Source organism: Sparus aurata, chromosome 5, assembly GCF_900880675.1.
Source record: "Sparus aurata chromosome 5, fSpaAur1.1, whole genome shotgun sequence".
NCBI classification, from domain to species: Eukaryota; Metazoa; Chordata; class Actinopteri; order Spariformes; family Sparidae; genus Sparus; species Sparus aurata.
This window is the reverse complement of record NC_044191.1, coordinates 25,406,875-25,431,137: the sequence shown is the minus strand read 5'-3', so window position 1 is coordinate 25,431,137 and position 24,263 is coordinate 25,406,875. Positions and strand designations below refer to the sequence as shown.

The window sequence follows — 24,263 nt, the reverse complement described above, 5'->3', positions numbered from 1 at the left end:
ATTATGAAGCTGCAGCAATTTTTATAGACTGTGGAAGTTGTTTTTCATACAGTGCAAGAGGGACAGCAGCAAATGGCTTGTCTTGCTGATAGGAATATGAGCATCTATTATTTCCTTCCGCACTGACTCTGCAAACAACAGCGGGGAATAGAAAAAGAGGAGAAGGCAACATCGACAATTTGCAATAATTTAAAATCTGGGAACTAAAGAGAAACGCACATGTTCAAGCCAGACAAATGTAGACATCAAGTCTTTTAAATCCAAACTATATAAACCAAATTCCCTGCTCACACATTTTACCATTCAGCCTTTCAACACAATAAAGTAGATGGTGTCTGCACCCATCAGTCTCCTCCATCAGTCTGTGGGTTAGGAATCATTGCCTTTTTAAAAATAGAACATCATTGACCTATATATGTGCAGAGATCTCATGAGGCAATTATTAACTTTCTTATCAAGGTTATCAGTCAGAAATGGTCATTATCCGGCTTATCTGAAGGACTTGACAGCTAATTCTTCTCCCTGATGTCAAGACAGCTTGATTTTTAGGATCCACAGGTCAAATCAAAGGGGAAATGTGCTCCTAGTGTTTATGCAACTGTTAAACAAAAGAAAGGAGAACACAGTGTTAAGTTTGCCTCGCTCATTTCGCCTCATTATTTCAGACCTTGCTCAAAGAATATGGTTGTTCAATGTTGTTTACGTAACATCTTCAGCTCTGCTTTCTTGTTCATTTTGGGCGTGTTTTTGTTTTGAAAGGTCTTGTTTTTTATCTCTGTTATTACTTTAGTGTTTTTTATTTGGCCTTGTGCAAGAGAAGAAAAAAAACACACTAAAGATAAGAAAAGCTCTGTGCTCACAATGTTCAAATGAAGGTTACTGAATAAAAAGCATTGTGGTTGCAGCTAAATGTCCTGACAGTGTTTGTGTTCACTTCAGGTCCTTTCGGAGGAGTGTCAGAAAGAAGGCGTCTTCCTGGGTGTCACTCCTTTGTTCCAGTTGTCAGAAAACAGGCAGAAGCTGCACTGCTTCATCTCACAGTACCTCTACAATTAACGTGTTTAACAGAGCAGCACGACTCAAGGCCTCGACTTGGCTTTGTTTTGTTGCAGAGTGTGACCTCATCCTCTGTTGGTGTCAGAGAAGCTTGTGTTAAGTGTTACAAAAAATGATGCATGCTGAGCCGGGACGCTCGTGCCTTTAGGTTAATTGCATTTTGATTTTTCGGTGATGAGACATTGATTTTTAAGTTTATCTTTAGTAATAGCATTAGCATAAAGCCACAGGAGATGAGGATTATGAAGTCCCTGTAATCAGCTCTGAGGACTCTCCTCCGTGCAACTCGTGTTTCGACCATGTTTATGTTATAATGAAGGCCGCACAAGTTTTGTTTGTAATGTGAACATTAAGAGTCGGTTCTGCTCTTTTTCTTGTTTTTCACAAGTTGACAGTTAAAAAAATAAAGAAAACTATTGTTCATACTGGCAATAAACAAACTTGCTTATTTCAAGTCAAGTCAGTTTTATTTATATAGTCCTAAGGCACAAAGCACATTAGAGTAGATGTTGGTGAACTAAATTACAGAGTATACTGATAACAACAACAAAATAACTGATTCAAGTAGATCATAAATTACACGTGAAGAGCGTGGATCCAGTAGGACGAGATATTACCAAGCAGTGGCCGAGTCACACAACCTCCTCCTCACCACAGTGACCTGAAAGAGAACAGGCTACACAAGGTAATTAGCCATAAAATATCAGAATGTTAACAGATTCTGATAACAAGAACATATATTCAGATAGAAGTGAGCAGCAATCCATGAGGGGGCATGAAGGGCGTGATGATCCAGAACCAGCACCAGCATCAGCACATACGTGAGGCATCGACAGCCATAAAAGAGACTGACAGAGAGAGAGAGAGAGAGAGAGAGAGAGATTCCTGGGTGCAGATGGATTCAGCAAAGAGGAGCTGGAGTGAAAGAGAGGAAGAGGAGGAGTAGAAAGCTCAGGAGAGGGAGACGCACACATCTTGCAACTTGAGGTAAACAAAAACAGAAGCCAGAGAAATGCAGTGTTAATCAGAGGTTAACAGACTGTTGTTTTCTTGTCAGCAGCACAAACATGAACTATACATTTCATCAGTAACTGGATATGTTTCAGTTGAATCCTTGTACATGGATAAACTGGTTTACAGTAGTATGTTCTGATCACTGATATAGATGCAGTTTCATTCAAACAGCTCATCCCCTTAACTCATTGTCTTCCTGAATGCAGATCAGTGTTAGCTGACTCAGACCTCAGAGGAGTGTTCCCTCGGTATCGACCATTTGACATAGAGATGCAGACCAATCAATGCCCAATTCTGAACGAGATATGGAGCTTCTTTTTTATTTTATTTTTTTGGGCAGGCACTTATATTATGGAGTTTACAGTATGAGCTCAACTTGATTATTTTCTTTTTTACTCGCCCGTAAAGCAAAGCGGCAGTTGATCAGCTCTCATTGACCGTGAAACTCTACTGCCACCCAGTGTTGAACTGAATGTACTGTTACAGCCTCAGTACATTGTAAGTAATTATTTATTTGTTTGATAGTACATGTAAGCATTGCTAAGTAAATCTTAAGTAAACAACCGATGCAGTGTACCTTGATGTAAACTATTCTCCTACAAGGCATTGCATAAATGAAATGGAAACGCTGAGCACAGTTTGAACGAGGATGACCTCCACCAAGGCCCACCAATCCCCTTCAGTCAAATCTACTCCATATCAAAATTGATAATTCTATATCACTCTAAATGTTAAACCACCCATAACTGCTTCACCATTATTTTTGCTCAGCGGAGGATCCACATCTACTCATAGACACAAACCAACTAAATACACCAGATTTTTGTAATGATCGATGCGTTATTCCCTCAGAAAATAAAGTAAAAAATGATGAAAAACAATGATAATGAGGTAGTAAAAAAATTCCTGGATTTGTCCCGTTATCCATTAGCACACCAAAAGTTGGTGTATTCTGGGCTGAGACCCATCCTCCAGTCCAGTGTAGCTGTTGTGCAATCCTGCTAACAAATCTGACAGAACTTTGCCAACATGTTTCTGGCTCTTTGACATCAATTTGCATTAAATGACATTTTAAAGTTCTGGTATAATCATTATGTAAATTCCTGTCAGAATAAGCAAGTACATTGATTTTGTGTATACTAAATGCAAAAAGAGTGTGCTATGAATATCAATTTATAATACAGACTGTATACATTTTTTACTGTTGTATGGTGTTGGGACACAGCACACACAAGATCATGTCTAACTAAAACAACACAATAAATCCTCCTACATGAAGGTTATAATGGTCAGTGTGTTGACTGTTTTACATAGGTCTTAACTTACCTGTGTGGTTGTTTTGGAGGATGTAGTTTGTAGTGCTGTTGAAGTGTGGCGCATTATACTGAGAGGGGTTTCTTATATATTTGTCACAATGTCTGTATCAGTGAGACCAGACTAAATATTGGAAACACCTCTTATTGTAACACATCAACACTATAAACTACATCCTCCAAAATGACCACACAGGTGAATCAACACCTCTATAAAACAATAAAAACAGAACATAACCTTCATGAAGGGATGATAGATTGCAGTGCTGTTGCATCAACTTGCTAAAATCAGGTTTATTGTTTATATAATATGCGCAAAAACACATTATGCAAAACAATATCCCTGTCTGAAAAACTCTGTTACACTCTGAGGGGCGAAGTGATTGCATTTTGTATGATGCAAATCATTTCAGTAATTTCTTTTTCGACGCGACTCTGTCGTCACATTTAGAAACATTTCCCAATATATTATCTTTTGGGGCTACTGGAGCTAAGGTTGTAGACCTAGGACATAGAAGTGTCCTAGAGCAGGACAGTTATTGAATCTAATCATTTCAGACATTAAGTGACATAATGGTTGATTAAAGTATCAAGTACAGCAAGTCACCTAATCCCATTAGTCAGGGGATATATCTCTGAAATTGCCTGTCAGTAGGGGAAAAAAAACAACTTAAGTGATTTAAGAAAAAAAGAAAATGAAGCAAGTAAATACATGAATCAGAACCAAGATCGAAGTTTAATTATAAAAAATTTTCTCCCAGGCAATGTGAGAGACACATTTTGATGCACTAATATTTTCTATAAGTGGAAATCTGCTTACTTTTCATGAGAAAGTGGCTCCAAGTTGGTAGAAAAATAATCAATTCGTCATCCCGGATGTTCAGCATAATTAGGGATACTTTATATATTTTTTTACATATGAAAAGAAAAGTCAGGGGGTTCACAGTTTCTACAGCAGGAGTGGGTGGCTGCTGATGGAGGGTATTTTTACAGCCAGTGATGACAACGCCTCAATAGCCAGGGTCGAGCTGTATAACACCACGTTGAGTCATGTAATTATACCATTTCGTGTAGTAAAAATATCGTGTTTGCCTTCTTCTCAGTTACTGTACTATCATGTACAAAACATTCATTACAAAACACAGTTCTTGCTGGTTTTCACACATTGCATTTAAAACCAAAAAAACATTTAAACTTCTTGAAAATAGTAATTCATCATGTGAAGCAGTGGATCTGTTTATTTAAAAGCTGATACTCCTTCATGTATAGCTCGTGTTCCCAGCAGGTTTAGACAACTTTGTTAATTATTGAGCCTAACTGGTCGATCTGGCACTCCACCACATCTCCTTTCTGGAAAAGAACACAGTTAAACATTTAGTTAAAATGATACAACTTTAACTACACCCTCACTCTCTATTAAAATAATGTGTTACAGTTTACACAACCTTTTTAACTCTCTGACATAGCATATGTAGATTATATGCAGCCATTAAGTTTATTAATCATGACAGAGTGAAATTGCAGCTAATTTTTGTCAGTTACTCTCATGACTTCACCTTGAGAAAGACGGGAGGGTTTCTGAACACACCCACACCTGGAGGGGTGCCTGTCAGGAACACATCACCTGGAGTCAATGTCACAAACCTGACGGGAGGAAAAGCACACAGTGGAGGACCAGAGTCAGTTGCAGGAAGGAGCATGTGCTTTACAGTGGCATCAAATGTAACAGGAATTGCTATCGACTATAGAAAATGAGGAACTTTTCGTCTCGGTCATGCAATATCATTTTTATCAAACCACTAACTTCCACAAATGGTCGTAGTGTTTATACAGATCCTGTGAAAGGTAGTGTGGGTGGCCATTATTACAGAACAACACAGGCTTCATCAGGCAAATGAAGGAGAAGCTTTCCCGTCCAATAATCTCAAATAAGATCAGGGAACGCTCCAGTTGGTCAGGGTGCTTAAGGGCCTAAAGGCTCCCAGCTGCAACGGATAAGTCTTAGTTGGAGGATGTCATTTCAACTGCGAGTCTGTGATGAACTGAGGCAATTTGCCCGAACAGTGCTCCTTCTGTGGATTCATTTCAGACACGATTTGATTTGCATAATTTCTTTAACAGAAGCTCTGCACTCTCAGCTTGATTTACTGAAGCAGAAAAAAGTCTGAAGCTGAATCACACTATATCTCCGTAAAGCAAAATACAACATCATTGTGAGGGGAAAACTTTTAGAGTGAACTTACTTTGACACCCAGGCGATCAGCGCCTCCGTCTTGAAGATCATCTGATCAGTGTTGCTGCTCTGGACTGTGTCTCCATTAACCAAGCAGCGGACGCCCAGGTTGTGAGGATCTGGGAAATTCATGATGCAGGAAGTCAACACATATAATCCATCAGAAAAATGTATCTTTAGTTCTTGGTCTCTCTTTGTATCACCTTTCACAGCGTCTGTTGTTACTAATGCAGGGCCCAGCGGACAGAAGCTGTCAAAGGTTTTTCCCAGCAGCCACTGCTTTCCGTTGCGCTTCATCTGCCAGTCGCGTGCACTGACGTCATTGGCCACAGTGAACCCGGCCACGTAGGAGAGGGCGTCTTCCTCCTGAACAACGAGAGTCACGAGATGCCTCACCAAAGCATCAAAATATGATTACTCTAAGAGGTGATGTCGTGATGCTCACCTTGATGTGTTTTCCTCTTCGGCCAATGACGAAGGCCAGCTCCACCTCCCAGTCTACCTCCTTAGCAGAAAAGATGAAGCACATGCAGCATCAAGAAGCACCAAAAGCAATTTCAATCCACACACTAATTCTGGACAGGATTTTAGAGTGAGTGTTCAATAAAAATGCTTCATTTTTCAGTGTGCTGTTTATTCACACAACACAATGTACAAAAGGAAATGGAGGTGCTGATTATACCTGCAAAAATGTTTTAACATATTCCAAATGTTGTTGACAGAGTGTAAGTTCAGAGGAAACTTGAACATGTCCCAAATAAACCTAATCCCCTTTAAAAAGCATCCGCCCCTCTCATATCGGTCTTTACCCCTTTTTTTCCCTGCTCTCACCTGGCTCTCTGCAGGCAGAATGATGTCATCATATGGCCCGGTGATGGCACAGGGGAATTTGCTGAAGATGATAGGCTCTTTGGGGATGGGGGCGTTCTGCTCCAGGCAGTGGTCCCGGTAGTTCATACCCACACACACCACCTTTTCTGGGGCCAACACAGGAGACAGCAGCTGGATGTCTGACCGCTTCAGCACACACTGACCGGAGGACAAGGCTCTGAGGGAGAGGAGGAGGATGACGAGTCGACAAGAACATGATGGTTTGAGAGGAGGTTGGTTGAGGAGGAAGAGGATGATGATGTAGGTACAAGATAATGTCGAGGAAGATATCAAATAAGATGTTGAAACATTATTTAAACAAGTCCATTTAAGAAGATGCTGTTTCACCAACACAAACAAGATGAAGATGACAAAGATGGCAAAGTTTTAGGATGAGCTGTGATGATAATTTACATGAGGGTGTAATTAAAGAAAGATGTAAATGATTCGGGGAGGCTGTTGATTGAGGAGATGGCATTTATTTAGAAAAACACGCTTATTAAAGGAAATGATGGTAGCCGTGCATTTGATTTATTCAGAGGTTGTTGAGAGTACAAAAAGCATAATTATGGAAAAGAAAACGGGGATTTAACAGTTCATGTAGATTCAAAACAAAGATATTTGGTCGTTATATGTCTGAATGTAGGAAGGCTTTCGTGTGTTTGCTACCTCTGTGCACACTCCAGGCCCTTGTCTCCCAGCTCCAGCAGCTCCCTCATTGTTGAGGGCATGGAGGGGTCAAACGCCTTCAGATCCACCACGCCGAGCCCCTCACCTTGCTCCACTCCCACTCTAATGCTCCCACCATTACCACGATGATGAAACTGCACCAGACGCATCGCTGCACCACTCAGACTTCGCCGCTGTGGGTTTGTTTTTCGCTTTTGACAAAATAAACTCCTGGAGATGCAAAAGGAGCGAAGGGGAAGTCTCATCTGTAGAGGACAAAAGAAGTGATGTGAGGAGAAAATATGACAGGTGACAGAGAAGCAGACGGTAAAGAGAAATCAAACAGAACATTTGATTTATGTCTTTGATGGCGTCCTGAAGACTTTCTGTCCTTTTTTCCCACCATGTTCTTTATCGCTTCATAGTAAAATCCTTCAAGCCAAGAGAGACAAAGTCATAATATACAACAGCATCCACACTCAAATCAAGACCTCCATGTTTTATTCTATATATATATATAAATTAGTGGCTCAGATGTCACAACATTGGAAAGTTCCCATTCTCACATTTAAGATGCTAAACAAGGAGGTTTGGTACTTTTCCTGGATGAATTAGTCATCAAAAAGGTCAGTTCCTTGACATATTGACAATTTATTGACTGCTGCTGCTGTGAAATTAAATGACCTTTCCATGTCTTTATTTAAACACATTAAGCTTTCTTTGTACAGAAGCAGATTCATACTTCCACATAATGCAACCTTCCTGTATAATAATAAAAAAAACAATACACATTAATTAAAACGTTAAATGTTCCCAGTTATAAGTGATATGTATCAACTTCTCTCGCTAACTGCCTTGAGACGAAAAGTCTAAAACACTCATTTCTTTCCATCAAATCCAAAGAACAGTCTGAACAAAATCAACAAGATGTGAACCGCACCCAAACCAGTATGTCGAGAAAAGCAGTCCAGGTGTGGATCTCAGTGCCCCATGGCATGCAACAGACTTCTCTGAACAAAAGAAGCAATAATCAGTTATGATATTAAGGTTTTCTATCCTTTTATGACCCAAAGTTGTCTGCATATCCAATAACTTACTACACAAACAGGGCAAAAAGTTACTAACCTGTTTAGAACACCCTGCAAATATGACTTTGATGAAACAACCAACAAACGTCGTAACACGTCGTGAAACTGCAGATTTAATGACACGTAGGTCACTGCTCTCAAACACTGAAGTTATGTCTTAATTTCTGCAGCAGCGCACTTGTCATTTCCTGCTCTCACGCGCTAACAGCTGTAAATCATACCCACGATCAGAAAAACGTGGATACAGCTGCAGCAGCGGGTGACCCCTGCCTACCCGCAGCTCGATCTGTAGCTGTGCAGATTATCTTAAGTTAAACGCCATGTGAAGAAGAATATGTCAGTGTTATCTGCTACTGTATAACTAGGACAGCTGCCTCATACTTCCTGCCCTTTGTACTCTGTGGTTTAAACACTTACCTCTCCGGTTGTCCGCAGAAAACACTACTTTAACTACTTCCGGTTAGTGTTTGTAGTTCAGAGGTCAGTTCTATCATAAGTTAGAAAACTTGCGAACCAGAAGACAAGTACAGAGGCTAGTAGTGATTTGTATGATATCATATCAAGAAAAAAATGATTTATTGGCCATATGTTTATCTAAATGATGCTTTAAGCATTAGCTGAATCAGTTGTAGAAACTACAACTCCCGAGTTTATCCTTGAATGCGCCTTAGCGTGCTGTGGGAACGTAGCAACTTCAGGCTATTGACACGATAGCTAGCTAGCGATATGATTATTTCAATGTTATGCCTAACCAGGTCTTAGTAGACTCTGTTACTAAATTAACTAGAACCACAAAGTTATTTCTCAATGTGTCAGTCAAACAACAAACAAAGCTCTTGAATGAGAATGAGAAAAGTGGCATTTTACGACTCGAGATTGTCGTATTTACGAGCTACAGGAACCCTGCGAAGGCAGCACGAGTGCAACTTATCGGATCATGTGACCAACCGGAGGAGTGAAGGGAAGGATCCGCTGTCGGCTATCAGCTGTCTCTTTCACCGTGAAGAAACCGGAGAAGGAGGACCAAAATGTGCACCAGGTGAGATTAACGCTGTTATTTTACCTGCCTGGTTTGCGTTCTGGTGTAACGGTTTTCTCACGTGCAGCTTTGTGCCGCGTGCTCTTTGAGCGCGTCAGAATCAGTGGAGGAGACTCACAAAAGGTTTCACTAAACAGGATATTTCCTCTCAGAGCTGTATAACTGATATTAGTTAAGTAGGTTTATGTAATCTATTTGTGATTGTTGGCCAAATGCTTAATCTCTGCATTAGCTCACATGTGGAAGTAGAAGAATCTGATCCTCTCATGTGGCACCAGGAGCTTGATCTCTACAGGATTCAGTTTCCACTAAAAGCGTCCACACCGTCAGTTTTGCAAGGAAATCACTTTCATTCTTACTATACTTATACTTGTCAGTTGTCATATAATGCAAGAAATGTCTGACGAGTGCCAAAATGTGACTTGTTAACAGATATGTAAAATATCATCCACTGTAAAGTCTTGTGATTTCTGCAGTGAAAAAGCACACTCTGTACAAAGTTTTGGATTTCAATGCAATAAACCTGCAACACTCTTTTAACAGCTGAATTTAAAGCAGATCTCAAAGGTCTTGCAGGTTTCCACACTTTGACCCACTCTACTATCATTAGCCTGCATTATAAAAGCTGACCTAAGGTCTAATTGCATCACTCTGTCTGCAATGTCTTAGCTTTACTGGTCAAACTGTGCTGACTTTGCTTAAACAAGAGGAAATAATAACTCTGGGTTTCTTTTGTGGGTTTCTCTGTCCAGCGTCCAGCCTGTTGAATGGACCACCGACCTCAAGAATCAGAAGTGAGTATTAAGAGAAATGTGGCGCTTCCTCTTTAGCTACCAGGGTGTTTCTACAGGGTTTTGTGTATCTGAACAATGGGCTGTGTTAAATGATGGTATTGCCTTGTTTGTAGTTTTGATGGCATCGTGTTGGTGACTCAGAGCCATGACACGCTGACGTCCGAGCTCGAGTACCTGAAAGCACCACTGCAGGACTACAGCTCTGTAAGTTTCAACCTCACAAACCTGTAAAATGATGAATGTTCTTTGTTTCTTTGTCTCGTTCACACCCAGACTCTGTGTACACAAATGTATAACACAGATTACTACAGGTCATCAGGAATAAGATTGTGTGTTTATCTTGTAGGACAGGAAAATAAACAATTGGCTTGAGGAGTTTTTTGTTTTATCAAATCTGTCTCATCCCCTTGGTGCCCATTCTTAATGAAAATGCGCTGATTTTCCAGTAAATGCAAGTGATCTCCAACAAGAGGTTGTGTAACGTGTGTTCTCATATAATGTTGTTATTTTCCTCATCTCCTCTCCTCTCTAGGTCGACAGTGGTCTGGGGGAGGAGGTGGTGATCCTGAGGGTCCCCGGTCTCCCTGGTAACCGCCTGGTGTTTGCCTCCACCGGCCCGGTAAACCGTGACTATGATGATGTCAGACGCTTCAGCGATGCAGCGGCCAACGGCATCAAACGGTGAGTGGATGGGAGCTGATTTTATTTTCCCTGTAGTCTCCCACATTTCTGGTTTACCTCTATGTTTCCCTGCCGTCTCACTCCTCTTTGTCTCTTTTCAGGGCGTTGAAAGCCGGCATGCAACGCCCCCTGCTGGTCTGCCCTCCACACAGGGATTACAAGAACAGCACCATGGTGGCTGCCCTCGGGGCCCTTCAGGCACTCTACATGGTGAGAAAACACCATAATTAATTCTCAGGGCCAGTGGCTACAAACGGTCTCTGTTCACACTATTCAAATTTAGTTTATGTGTCATGGGAGGTATGACTTGTGGCGATAATCTTGTGATTTATGGTCATATGGATATTCTATGGGGCGGTGTTTGAATGATGTGTGCATTAAACAGTTTAATTAAGAAAAAAAGGCTATTCGTTGCATAATGGGGAATGTAGGATCTAGTGTTTTTGGAGCCAAAAAGTCAGGATATTCTCACCTCTGCTGCATGTATTTTCAGCAACAATATGACATCCGCCCCTGTGTCTTCATGTGTTCCCTGTGGTCAAGAATTAACTGCATTGATGCACACAAATTGTAAAGTGGTGAAGTAAACCGTTATCATGTCATCAATATGAATATTTATATAAAATGGAAACTTTAGGGTATTTGCTTTGCCCAACATTATGGAGTCCAGTTGAAGCTCAGACTTGAGACAAATATCCACCACTGTCTATGTACATGTCTGCTATAATTCTAGTTGTAAACTTTCCATCTTGGCTGTAACCGTATGTGCCTAAATGGCAAACATTCACTCACTTGTTTCTTTTTTCCCCCCACGAAAGCCCCTGGAAGTGAGGGAGGCGAACATTAAGCCCACCGAGTACAAGGCATGTGTTCTGGGGCTGTGGACACCACAGCAGGCGGAGGGAAAGAGACTGGTGGAGCTGGCTGAGGCTCTGGAGAGTGGGAGGTGGGTCGAATGCTTCACCTCATTTTCTGCTGGAGTTGTCTCATGTTATGATGTTCACTTGTTCAACCAGCTGTCCTGTTTCCCCTCCTCATCAGACTGGCTTGTCGTGACATTGGAGGCTCAGACCCAGAGCGTATGGCTGCACCTCGTGTGGCCGAGTACGTCCAGGAACTCTTCAAGGACAGTCCTGTGCAGGTACTGAGAAATGTTGAATGAGAAACAGAATCACAGGATCCTCTGTTTTTATTTTTAGTTGTCTAGTATTCCTCATCAGAAAATGTGTAGAAAATATTTTAGCCAGAATCTGGGACAATGTCAGCGTGGGTGTTAAGTTCTTCAGTGACATTTATTGCCACTTTTCCTGGCCCCAGTCTTCAGAACGTGTGCATTCATTAACCTTTAGGTCGAAGTGGTGAGCGACGTGAAGGTTCTGGAGAAAGAGTATCCCTGTCTGGCTGCAGTCAACCGCTGTGCAAACAGTAGGAGAACATATTTTGTTTTGTCACTTATTAACGTGACACAGATTTTCACAACATTTTTAAAAAAAGATTACTTACTTACAGTCTCCTCCTCACACAGGTGTACCTCGTCACCAGGGCAGAGTAATCAGGCTGCAGTACTGTGGAGAGGGACCTATCCAAAAGACACTCATGTTGGTGGGAAAGGTGAGCAGAAAAGTCTTCCAAGGACACAAAATGTCAGCGTGACAGCTATAGGACATCTAATATGTTTGAGTTGATTTGATTGTTCCAGATGATAATAATTATTATTATCACATTTCACAAACAAATGCGGTTGCTTAATTTAAGTAGAGCTGCAATCATTGGTCAATTGGCAGAAAATTATTCTGCAACTATTCCACTATATCAGTCGGAAACTGAAACTTTCTTACAACAATCACTGTTTCCGGCTTATTAAATGTGCAGATTTTAAGCACTTGTTTTACATGATAGTAAATTAAATATCTTTTGGTTTCTGTTGGGCAATCAAGACATTTAAAGAAGTTGCCTCTGGATGTGCGAAATGTTATTAAAGCAAATAATCAGATTATGAAAGTAAACTGTCATTTTGACTGTCATTTAAGGATTGAATGTTGTTCAACTGGTTAGATGTTGGCCTCAAATGTGCATGAATCGTATCTTCATGATATATAGTCTGCCTTTTATCTGATATTTCTAGGGCATCACCTATGACACTGGTGGAGCAGACATCAAGGCTGGTGGCTTCATGGCTGGGATGCACAGGGACAAGTGTGGAGCTGCTGCTGTGGCTGGATTCTTCCAGGTGAATGATGCTCCAACTCTGTACCAGAATAATAAATGTTTAGGGAGCTTTTTACTGCAAGTCCACACATCAGGACTTTGATGAAGCACAGATGACACGGATGCAAGTGTACTGGATGCAAAGCTATGAATATTATTCGGAGTAATCCTCCATGCAGGCACTTATTTAGTCCTCAGAGGGAAAAAAGACTGGACATATAGTCTGATTTATGTTCTTGGAACTTCCCAAGAGTTAGACATTTTAACCTGGCTTGTTGAACCCTCTTCCTGCTCTGTAGATTGTGGCAAAGCTGAAGCCAAAACACTTGAAGGTTGTCGGCACCATGGCCATGGTGAGGAACAGTGTCGGTGCAGGTCAGTGCTATTCACTTTGTTCTTTTCTTACATGTTCCTGTTAACATTTCTCTAAGTGTGATCTGTGTTCTAGCAACTCCTCTCAAGCGTGTGTGTGTGTGTGTGTGTGTGTGTGTGTGTGTGTGTGTGTGTGTGTGTGTGTGTGTGTGTGTGTGTGTGTGTGTGTGTGTTCTCAGACTGCTATGTGGCCGATGAGCTGGTGCTTTCCCGTGCGGGTCGAAGAGTGAGAGTGGGAAACACAGACGCTGAGGGACGTATGGTGATGGTGGACCTGCTGTGTGAGATGAAGGAGAAGGTAACAACATCTTCAAAAAAATAATAATACTAATTTGGCTAAATAAGACTAATTTGTTCATCCTAAGCACTTTTCTGCATGTCTGTCCTCGATCATTCGGATCATCTGTCTGCAGGCGGTACGTGAGATTTCTCCTCAGCTGTTCACTATCGCAACTCTAACCGGTCATGCGATCAGAGCCATGGGACCGAACTACTCCGTGAGTACTGCTGAAACACAGAAAACACAGCCACTAACTGAGAGATGATAAACATTAAAAATTCATATAATCTACCGCTGCAGGAATCATTGTTTGTACTAAATTTAGTTCTGGATTTGTTGTTGTAGATCATCATGGATAATGGACCGGCCCATCGTAACAAAAATGCTGCTCAGTGGCAGAAAGGTGAGAAAATTCTTCTTGGATATTTTTGGCTGTTTTATTTACATGTGGTCAGTTTTTATGAATTAGTATGAAGACAGTGGTGATACAACAGATACTGATCCATCGTAGTCTTGGGTTTAATCCCTCCATAGTTAGTGGGTCAGTGCTTCAGAAAGGTTTACTTCCTTACATCACTAACACCTCTTCTTCATCTTTCATGCAGCTGGAGAGGTGTTGGGTGATGTGTTTGAGGTGTCCACCATCAGACGAGAGGACTATGAGTTTCACAAGGGCAAGTCTGAGTACGAGGATATTCTGCAGTGCAACAACCTGCCGTCCTCAGCTACACCTCGAGGACATCAGACCCCTGCAGCCTTTCTCATCATGGCCTCAGGCCTCGACAAGGTGCTCACACATCATCATAATGAGTCATTATTTATGAAAAATACATTAAGGAAGTAGTGCAGTGATTGACATGTTGCTTTAATTTCCAATACAGCATGGTGTGGATTCTGACAAGCCTCTGCCATACTCCCATATTGACATCGCTGGGTCCAGTGGTCCTTTCCCCGGTGTCCCAACAGGAGCTCCCATCCTTGCCATGGCAACCAACTACATCTTGCCTGATGGTCTCTAAACAGATACCTCCAGTACAAAACGATTACGATCTTAAAACTCCATCCTAACGCACACTTGTGACCGTCCAAATATAAATGAAATCCCTGTCCAAACACGTAATGCAAAATGTGCTTTTTGTTCCACGTCTGACATTCCTTAACAACTCAGAGTGGTTTTCAGCAACAATGTTCTTTACTCTTTTATAAAAATCTTGTGAGATCAATCCGCGCCAAGTGTCAAATGACCCTGTTCTTAAGTGGCCTGAATCAATATATACTCAGGGGTTTAACAGCAGTATGAAAATACTTTCCATTTTATATTTGTGTCTGTATGTGTGCGACCAACCTGGACATGGTTGTGTGACGTTGTGTGTGAGTCAAACCAAGCACTCTACATTGATCAATAAAACAAATTCAAATTACAACATCAGTGTCGTCTTTTTGTACCAGAAACATGAAAAGGTGTATGTGACAAGTTGTGAGGTTGTAAATGAATGTGCTGTTACAGAATCTCAAGATTATTTTGGGGGAAAAGCATTTCAGAAGAGCCTTATGTTTGCATGAAAAACAGTTTTGTTTGTTTTGGCTTGGGTAAACAAGAGTAGTTGGTCTGTAAAATGTATGATCGTTACAATATGATACAGGTAATCTTATCTTTATTTTCAGTAAAACCAACCATATCCATTGTTGTTGATAAAATGGTAAATGCTCCTCAGTCCCCCTTTTTTCTAACATGGGTTTAAAAATGTATCTTAATGTCTCATATCACCAAAAAAATGTTTTAAAAATGAAACAAGAAATGATTGAATTAATGTCGTATTCCACCATCTGCTTTTTTGAAACTTATATGTATAAATTAGATTTTTATAGTGTTTTGTATTTCTATTATAATTGCTTTAATTAACTTTCACATTTTAGTCCACTGTATATTACTGTTGATTTGCCTTTCTGGTTATATTTTTAGATTTCTTATGAGGTGTTCTGTTGTGATAACACCAGGGTAATGATTTTATCGATATAGCACTCTCAAAATAATAGTTTTTTAATATACAAACTGTACAACATTTTCTGGCAAATGATGCATAAGTTTTTGTCTCTTTAGAAAACGGAGCACACAATGTAAACAAAATTAGATCTTAAACAAGCGTATTGTTATAAGCAGAGTTACAACACACATAAATCACAGCAGAACGAGTAGTACTCAGAGATTACTGTACACGGTTTACGTCACTGTCCTCTCCAATATGGCCGACATCACTCCCCACTTGTTCCAGGCGCTGGGAGGAGCGGACAAGGACACGGAAGTGACGCAAAGACGCCGAATCTTTAAAACCTGACGTTAGCGCGCGCTTACCAGCTCAAACCCTCCGTCTTGCAGTGAGAGTGTCTCTGCGTGCTGCGCCGCTGCTAGCTAACAACACAAAGACTGAACTTTTAGAGGAGTCTGTCTCTCTCGTTACTCGCTTATATCTCAAACTGCAGCCTCCATTTTGACGGAGTGACGCTACAAGGCGACAGCAAACTCTCTTCGTTTGAATCTACGCAGACTTAAACTTCCACAGCCACCATGTTTGAGGCTCGTCTGGTCCAGGGCTCCATCCTGAAGAAGGTGCTGGAGGCTCTGAAGGATCTGATCACAGAAGCCTGCTGGGACGTCAGCTCGTCCGGCATCTCCCTCCAGAGCATGGACTCCTCTCACGTCTCGCTGGTGCAGCTCACCCTGCGGCACGATGGCTTCGACTCGTACCGCTGCGACAGAAACCTCGCCATGGGAGTCAACCTCAGCAGGTGAAGCTAACACCAAACACAGATCCTGTAGCCGGAAAACATTCATGTCGTATTATTTGGCTTAAGTTAGACGTTTTCCGTTGTTAGCTACCAGAAGGAATGAAGTGTTCCCTGCCTGTTGTAGTTTGACAGGTCGAGTTAGCAAAGTTTGGCAGCTGCCAAAAATCGATGTAGAAAAACATGCTAGCTTTAGGGTTTAACGCACAAATCAAGCAGCTAACGTTACATACAGTCACACGGTCGTATTATTTGAGTGTCTTTTGTTAGCGCGAGTTAACGGCCCGTGTCCAATATCTGCTGGTTACAAAAGAGGGTGGCCATCTTGGCGGTATTGCCCGGGCATGTCTCTGTCCTGGACTCCTCGAGCATTTATCCCTTCAAACAGCTTCTAAACAGCCATTTAGCCTTCAGACAGAGCCGGCTGTATTTGTGACATTTACAAACAAGACTGTTTTTTCATTTATTGGGCAAAGATCACATATGACGCAGCTACTTTTATGATTACGTCGCGACGTAATTTGAGCGCCAAATTCTCCGCGGGAATTGTTGTCTAACCCGGCAAATTCCACTTCCGTTTCCGGTTTCTCCTCTTTGTAGCGTTACAATTTTGCTCTGGACGAATTCAGTTACCATGCTGTGATTTTGTTTTTACTTCAATACACATATTTTATTTCAACTTACACCTGCAAACGTTTACTTTGGACATTGTTGTAAAGCTTTATGCTCAAACAATAAGTAAATGAGATGATCAATCACTTCAATAGGCAGAAAACAATGAGTTTTGATAAATCATGATAATTTTAAGTCTTCTGTCATTAAAACGACCTCAAATTTCATAAATGGTGATGAGTAAATCACACTTTAGTTTATAGACTTATTAAGCTTACATTTAAGGCAGAACCTCAACACTAAAATCCAGAGTGACATTAATACATAATTGCATTCAGAGACATGAAGGTGTAATATTTTCTTTATAACAGGCATTACTTGTGTCTTTTTATGTAAAATGTTTTTATTTGACACTACAAAATGTGCTGCATGGACAAGTTCTCACTTTTTCCTTACTGTCATTCCCATACAGTATGTCAAAGATCCTGAAGTGCGCAGGAAATGAAGACATCATCACCCTCAGAGCAGAAGACAATGCAGACACACTCGCCCTTGTGTTTGAGACACTCAGTAAGTTATTCACCGTAGTTTGTAAAATCAAAAGTGGCAAGATGTTCTACATCACACATGCCGTTAGCCATTTGTCTTCAACATTGTTGTTTTATTCATCTCTTCACTAACAGATCAGGAGAAGGTGTCAGATTATGAGATGAAATTGATGGACCTGGATGTGGAGCAGCTGGGTATTCCAGTAAGTAAATCTCTGGCTTGTCCTTGTCTTTTGCATCAAACGTGCTTTCGTGCACACTGTTCCTGACCTCTGTCCTTCTGTTGTCCTTTCCAGGAGCAGGAGTACAGCTGTGTGGTGAAGATGCCCTCTGGGGAGTTTGCCCGTATCTGCCGTGACCTGTCCCAGATCGGTGACGCCGTCATGATCTCCTGCGCCAAGGACGGAGTCAAGTTCTCCGCCACAGGAGAGCTGGGCACAGGAAACGTGAAGCTGTCCCAGACCAGCAACGTAGACAAAGAGGATGAGGCAGTGAGTATGAATGATGGATTAAGTTAAAATCTGATTAGGATAACAGTGGAACCACACAAAAGATCTGTCCAGTATCCTTAGTAAATAAACAAGAAGCAACAGAACAGAAATGCCAGATATGTTTTATCAATGGTGTTGCCATTGCAACATTTGTCCACCAGAGTGCACTGCTGAGTATGTAAAGGGAAAAATTGCCAATATAAAGGAAGAAAATTTCACAAAAACATGTGACCAAGAGTTCAGTGAGTTGATTACTTGTTTGTTTTTTTGTTTTTTGTTTTTAAACTGGAAAATGACTTATTTCCATAACTAAGAATGTTCAACTCAAACAGAAGAGAATTTGTTCAAATTATTCATGCCCTTTGTTCCCATAAGCAACTATTCAAAGCAGAAACAATTCTATTTACAGGAAGATTCTCCTTATTTTGAATTCCAGTGTTAGTCTTACTGGCCTCCACACAAAGCAACAAGAAAAAAGGCAAATAATCACATCCCTAAGACAAGAAAATGTATTGTAAGACTGTTAAGAGTAAGAACATGTGTGAAGTAACTCTCGTATAAGGCCATAATGGCAGTAATCTTTACTAAAATTAAAAAAAATGGTCGACACAGAGCACCAATAAAGACAACTAAACAAACATCTGTTTTCTATCTATTTGATTGTGGTGGGATCTAAATTTCTTTGAGAACCTCCAAACAGTTCTCGTCATACTATTTATTTATTTTTTTTAATGTTTGTTTGTTTCAAGACAAGTTTCTTTCTGATGGTATATCTTAAAGTGTTTGATGATTCCCCTTTATCTCCTGACTCTAGGTCACCATTGAGATGAATGAACCCGTCCAGCTGATCTTTGCCCTCAACTACCTGAACTTCTTCACCAAGGCCACGCCGCTGTCGAAGACTGTCACACTCAGCATGTCTGCTGACATCCCCCTCGGTAAGAACAGCTGTCATCTTTTTAAAAGTAAAGCCTTGATTTGGATTCTTAATGTTTTTACAGACTTTGTGACTCTAACTTGACTTTTTCTCTTCCTACAGTGGTGGAGTACAAGATTGCTGATATGGGACACGTCAAATACTACTTGGCACCCAAGATTGATGAAGAAGCTTCCTAAGTTGTTTCTAACAGCCCAAAAAGGAAGAATAGAGAAAAGCTGGCGACTGGGACTTGTCCTGAGTGATTGGAAGGCTGAAGTGATCTCGCTTTGATCACTGAGGTCTCTGATGTCCGCCCGTCACAGCGGGACGTGTTGTGTCAACTTTGATTCAGTCAGCCGTATGAATGATGCCATCTGTGTGATGTGACGATGCTTCAGTGGCTCTGAAGTGGAGTTCAGAGCAGCTGGCTGTGGTCCAAATAGCCCCAGTGTAAATTTCAGCACTTGTTCGCTCCACTTTGGTGTCTCTCTCTCTCTATTTTTGCCCATTTTGGGAAATCTGGTTTCAAATATCCCATTCCTTCTTGTAGATAATGCATTTGTAAATACTTCCTATGGTGTCACTGTCAGCCAACCCCAAATGTTTTTGTATTCATTGATTCAATCCAAAATAAATAATCCAAGTGGTTTCCAATATCCCATTTGTGTTGTTTGTGACATGTGGATTTAAGCTGCACATAAATTGAAATGAAAGACACTCACAGGTCTTAAAAGTAATTTAATTCAGACTTTTTTGGGGGTTTTTTAATAACGAGTCTAAAATCTTTCTGCTCTGTTAGACTTTGATCACACATAAAACCAGTAGCCACACTAATGATCACCCTTTCACTGGATCTCATATTTGCCTCCTACCCTGAATCCTGTTGGGGACCAGCCTTATTTTAGATTAATTTTATTCACTTTGTACTTGGCTTGTGCTCTTTTATAGAAGGCAATCTAAAACTGCCCCTTGAATCTGTAAAAAAAAAAGGAAAACGTGCGTGCAGAATGTACCTGTGTGTAAATGCAGTAAACCCCACTTGCACCACTTGATTTAAATATATGATGCAACTTTATCAGTTTACACTGACATTTATTTTGCATCCTTAGGCAGCTCCGCCTATTTTACACAGTCAGACATATAGTTACACATGGCACATGTTAATTGAAGCATATCAAACAGTTATGACCATGAAACCACAATGTCCTGAGATTAATATCTTATTCAGCAGCACACTGACATGTCAGAATCTGCCCCTAAAAGTAAAACTGTTTTTATTGCATTTTAGTTTTATCAAATAGAGGATAGAAGGTGGAAGTGTGAAAGGTAAAAAAGTAAGTTATAAGTACCTCAGGGTATTGGTTAAGTAGAGTAGATGTACTCAGTTACTCTACCGCTCTGTTGCTGCCACTGCAGTAACCAGAATGAGCCACCAGGCGGTGCACTTTCACTACGCTTCTCTTTGACAGAGGAACATCACAGTCACCTGTTTCATCACATTTGTGAAATCATTTATTCTGAAGAAATGTACTCAACTTCAGCTTATTTTTCATTGGTCAGTTTTCCTTGATGAAAAGGATGAAAAGTTAAACAGAATGAGAATATGAATTTGGTTCTCCAAGGTTGGAAATCACCTCAGTTACGCAACATTGTATTGATAATCTGTTTATACCTAATGCTGCGTGACCGTGAGCCAGAATCAAGGACGTGTCATCTGCCTCATTGTCTCATTGTATTACAGCTACTCAACTAAATCACAGGGATTTTTGACATATAGTGGTCTGGACAGAGTTTGTTGGAGTCTGGCAGCTTCTCATGCAGCTCAGTGAGCAAACATGAGGTCAGAAATACCTGAGAGACCATCAGTCAGTCAGTCAGTCTGTCTGACTGTCTGTCTGTCTGTGTGTCTGTCTGCAGTTGGCTGATGTTGACTGTGTCTCAGTGCAGTTGGTCATATGGGCTACAGTCAGACAGTTTTAATCCTCACAAAGCTTTAATCTGACTGGCTGCCACATCTGGCCCTAAACTGAACCACCGTACAGAGCAGAGTTGACAGTGACATAATGCGACAAGGAAGTTACATTCAGCAGCTTATCCTTTGGTTTGTCTGCTGAATAATTTGACTTTGGTAAATAGATGTGAAGCTTGATAAATATGATGCTAATGGCTACAGCCTGTTTGCTTAGTTTATTTTAATTTAGCTAAGTTTATAGACTGGAAATGGGGAAACAACCTTGTAGTCAGCTAGCCTCGATCTGACTGAATGTTGAAAAAGACAACTAAGTGGTACTCTGAGGTTCACTGACACGTATTTGATATCATGTATGTTTAACCTGTTGAAAAGTGAAGTGTAAAATCAACAACTCAGCGTTTTATGAAAGTAGTTATATGGTCAGGACTTGTTCTTGCTAACAAGCGAACATGAGTCCAGGCATCGGCATACTGAGCCAGTAATTGAGAAAATAGTCAGCAGATTAATCCATAATGAAAATAATCATCAGTTACAGTCTACCAACTGACTAAAATGCTGCTTTTAAATTTGATGAGTCATAACAGTTGAGAGACATAATCATATTTTCTTGGATACTTTCTACTTAAAATACTTTTTTTTTTATTATACTTACATTTGCCTGATTAGGTAACATGTTCAATGTTGGACTATTGTCACTACTGGACACGCAGAGTTTGTAACCTCTGGACAGAGCCAGGCTATTTACAGACTCTTTAAGCTATGCTAAGCTAAGCTAACTGGTCGCTGCTGCAGCTTACATACATGATGCCATAACTGGCATTCAAGTTTGAGACTGACATCAATCTTCTCTCCACCTAATTAAATCTTGGCCAGAAAGAGAATAAATATATGTCACAAAATGTCAAACTTTCAGCACACCTTCGTCCATCCATCTTTCTATTTCTATTTTTCCGTGCCACCACAATAAAACAGGACTTTGCTCTTAGCTGCCCTGGTTGTATAAGGAATAAAAGCAGCCTGAGGTAGAGACAGTGAGCATAGACGGAGTAGATTATAACATCACAGTAGATTGCCTGCCCAGTTTAAACCCAGACTTCTCTGGAATATCAAAATTCATGTGCTGAAAGGCCTGGACCCTAATGAACTTGCACCCATGTGGCTGGAAAAGAGGATTGTATTTTGTGGTTTTATTTATATCCAAATACACTTGATGTCGTTTTTCATAATTCCTAATATCTATATTTCAGCTTGAGTTGTCTAAATCCATACCAGCTATCAGCGGCTTTCCACTTTGGACTGAAATGTTCTTGATGTCTTGAGGGAGGATGCACTCCCAGTATTTTATTTTCTAAAACACAATGTAACGCAGCCGTGGGTTTATCTGATGGAGCCACAGATACTGGAAGAAATATGTGACCTGAGATGCAGAGCAGAGAAAAGAGATGGGACTGTCATCTAGGAAGTGACCGATAAAGCAGAGCGACGGCGCAGCCATTTAAGCTGCCTCAATATTTAATTAACCACCGCCTCCCAGGTTAAAATTAATTACTTCCTGGAACAGAGCAGCGAGGGTCCAACCTGATTGGGGTTTCCGCTTCTGAATTGGCCACAATTTCAGACGGCAACCTCAGACGTGCTTCATAAAGACGAATAATGTCAGAGATCTAATTATGAGTTATATTTAATTGCCAGAGCAGATTTAGGCCGGTCAGACAGAATGTCTTCACGTAAGAGCTGCAGAAGTTTGAAACTTACATCAGTCGAGTGCATAACTTCTGATTCATCCGGACTGTTTTACTTGAGTCCGTTTACAAGAACTGTACACAACTGTCTAATCAAAAAAGTGGATCACTGTCCAGTCGTGATTTAACAATAGCAGAGAGACGCTTCTCATCTCTTGCATTTCTCATTAAAGCAGCTGAGGCAACACAACACAGAGGCATTACATCAACAATTGTATTAGTGCAACCTTTCACAACAAATGAATCTGGAATCGCTTACATAAGAGAGTAAATGGCATTAACCCAATATAAAAAAAAAACAAGCAAACTATAATGAAACAAAAACAGATGAGCATGTTTATATGAGTTCTAAGGTAGCCAAGATTATGTCAAAATTAGACAAAATGTCAATGTTTTCTGCATTATTATGAAGGAAACCTCATTAGTAGTTGTGTGTTGTACTTGTACTTTACCTAAGTAGTTCCAATGCAGGACACTTTATGTTGTAGGCAATTGAGTAATCATTGAACCTTTAATGGTTTCATCTCCAAATGTGACTTAATCTGTCTTCAAATTACAGGAAACTGATTTTTAACAATAACTTTTGAAGTTGTCACTGTGGGTTACTGAACCTATGTATCTGAACACTGCACCTTTTAAATAGCAAGAAATATATTGTGCCATTGACTTTAGGCTAGCTTCTGCTGCCTAAAGATAATAAAATGCCGCCTCAGTGTGCCTGACCACACCTCACTTTAAGAGAAACACACCCAGGGGTGCACAGGTGGGCGTGAGCACATTTACACAACGTGGTCGCGGGACATGATAATGACAACTGCGTCGGTCTGAATTAGCAATGACACTTGTGGCACTGTGTGTGTGTGTGTGTGTGTGTGTGTGTGTGTGTGTGTAGTGTAAGATGGAGCCCTTTAACTTTGACAAACAAACACAAACTACTTCAAAGCTGAGTCATGCTAAAGGACGCTGGCCGAGGACCCCTGACCCGAAAATAATCCTGATCTTTAAACTGATGGATCAGTTCAACAGAAGTGTATTTTAAACTATCAATGTCCTCAAACATGCACATTATCTTGTGTTATTGTGTGCTCCTGTGTTAATAGTTTAAAGGCTGTCAGTAGTGTTTTAAACCCTTTGCCACACTAACAATGAACAGAATCACAGGCTTTAATCCAAATCTTCATTTTTATTTCATACCTCATCTTAATGTTTCTCAGCGTACTTACATTGAGCTTGAATGCAGCCTGTTGTATTCAAGTGAGCCTGATCTCTACAGTCTTATCATGAGGCTACATTCCTGCATCTCTCTCTCTCGGTCTCTCTCCCTCTCTCTGTCTTCTGTCTCTGTCTAGCCTTTAAATTGCTTTCTGGAGGCAGGGGATTTTGGCCGAGGAGATAAGGGGAATGGGATGAAACACTCTCGCTGGCTGTCTCTCTCTGCGAGGCAGTGGGAGTCTTCTGAGCGCCGTTCTTTTACTGAGACGGAAGAGAGAGTAGCGCTCATCCTCCGGGTCAGGGAGGCTGAGGAGATGTTTCAAACCTTATCAGCAACAAAACAAACATGGACAATGTCAAAGCATA

General features: G+C 40.8%; 4 protein-coding genes across 14 annotated transcripts in view; 3 read left to right on the top strand and 1 right to left on the bottom strand.

Annotated features, from left to right (window-relative positions):
- Positions 1–1,515, top strand: part of gpat2 (glycerol-3-phosphate acyltransferase 2, mitochondrial) — a 160,806-nt gene extending 159,291 nt beyond the window's left edge. For all 8 annotated transcript variants that reach the window (XM_030417334.1, XM_030417340.1, XM_030417339.1 and 5 more), the window contains one exon: positions 940–1,515. In XM_030417334.1, coding sequence (XP_030273194.1) covers positions 940–1,056 — 117 coding nt within the window. In that variant the 3' untranslated portion in view covers positions 1,057–1,515. The remainder of the gene's footprint in view (positions 1–939) is intronic.
- Positions 1,516–4,092: 2,577 nt separating this feature from the next.
- fahd2a (fumarylacetoacetate hydrolase domain containing 2A) lies at positions 4,093–8,793 on the bottom strand. 4 transcript variants are annotated; one of them, XM_030417344.1, is made up of 9 exons: positions 8,661–8,682; positions 8,096–8,165; positions 7,156–7,421; positions 6,448–6,664; positions 6,062–6,121; positions 5,820–5,982; positions 5,627–5,735; positions 4,940–5,027; positions 4,093–4,733 (listed from the first exon to the last, which is right to left on the bottom strand). In XM_030417344.1, exons 2-9 carry the CDS (start codon positions 8,150–8,152, stop codon positions 4,671–4,673), a joined length of 1,023 nt encoding a protein of 340 aa, XP_030273204.1. In that variant the 5' UTR covers positions 8,153–8,165; positions 8,661–8,682; the 3' UTR covers positions 4,093–4,670. The 4 variants fall into 4 exon arrangements, with proteins under 4 accessions (XP_030273204.1, XP_030273202.1, XP_030273205.1 ...); XM_030417342.1 differs by lacking the exon at positions 8,661–8,682 and adding an exon at positions 8,281–8,652; XM_030417345.1 differs by lacking the exon at positions 8,096–8,165 and having other exon boundaries at positions 8,661–8,793.
- A 121-nt stretch (positions 8,794–8,914) lies between these two features.
- LOC115581863 (putative aminopeptidase W07G4.4) lies at positions 8,915–15,041 on the top strand. Its single transcript, XM_030417341.1, has 16 exons — positions 8,915–9,282; positions 10,035–10,076; positions 10,190–10,280; positions 10,609–10,757; positions 10,859–10,967; positions 11,576–11,703; positions 11,799–11,898; positions 12,107–12,182; positions 12,283–12,368; positions 12,883–12,987; positions 13,265–13,340; positions 13,517–13,635; positions 13,751–13,834; positions 13,963–14,020; positions 14,223–14,404; positions 14,499–15,041. The coding sequence occupies exons 1-16, from the start codon at positions 9,272–9,274 to the stop codon at positions 14,634–14,636; spliced, it is 1,554 nt and encodes a 517-aa protein (XP_030273201.1). The 5' UTR covers positions 8,915–9,271; the 3' UTR covers positions 14,637–15,041.
- A 911-nt stretch (positions 15,042–15,952) lies between these two features.
- Positions 15,953–19,627, top strand: pcna (proliferating cell nuclear antigen). Its single transcript, XM_030418162.1, has 6 exons — positions 15,953–16,404; positions 17,486–17,583; positions 17,697–17,764; positions 17,858–18,052; positions 18,867–18,990; positions 19,092–19,627. The coding sequence occupies exons 1-6, from the start codon at positions 16,184–16,186 to the stop codon at positions 19,166–19,168; spliced, it is 783 nt and encodes a 260-aa protein (XP_030274022.1). The 5' UTR covers positions 15,953–16,183; the 3' UTR covers positions 19,169–19,627.
- The last annotated feature ends 4,636 nt before the right edge of the window (positions 19,628–24,263 follow it).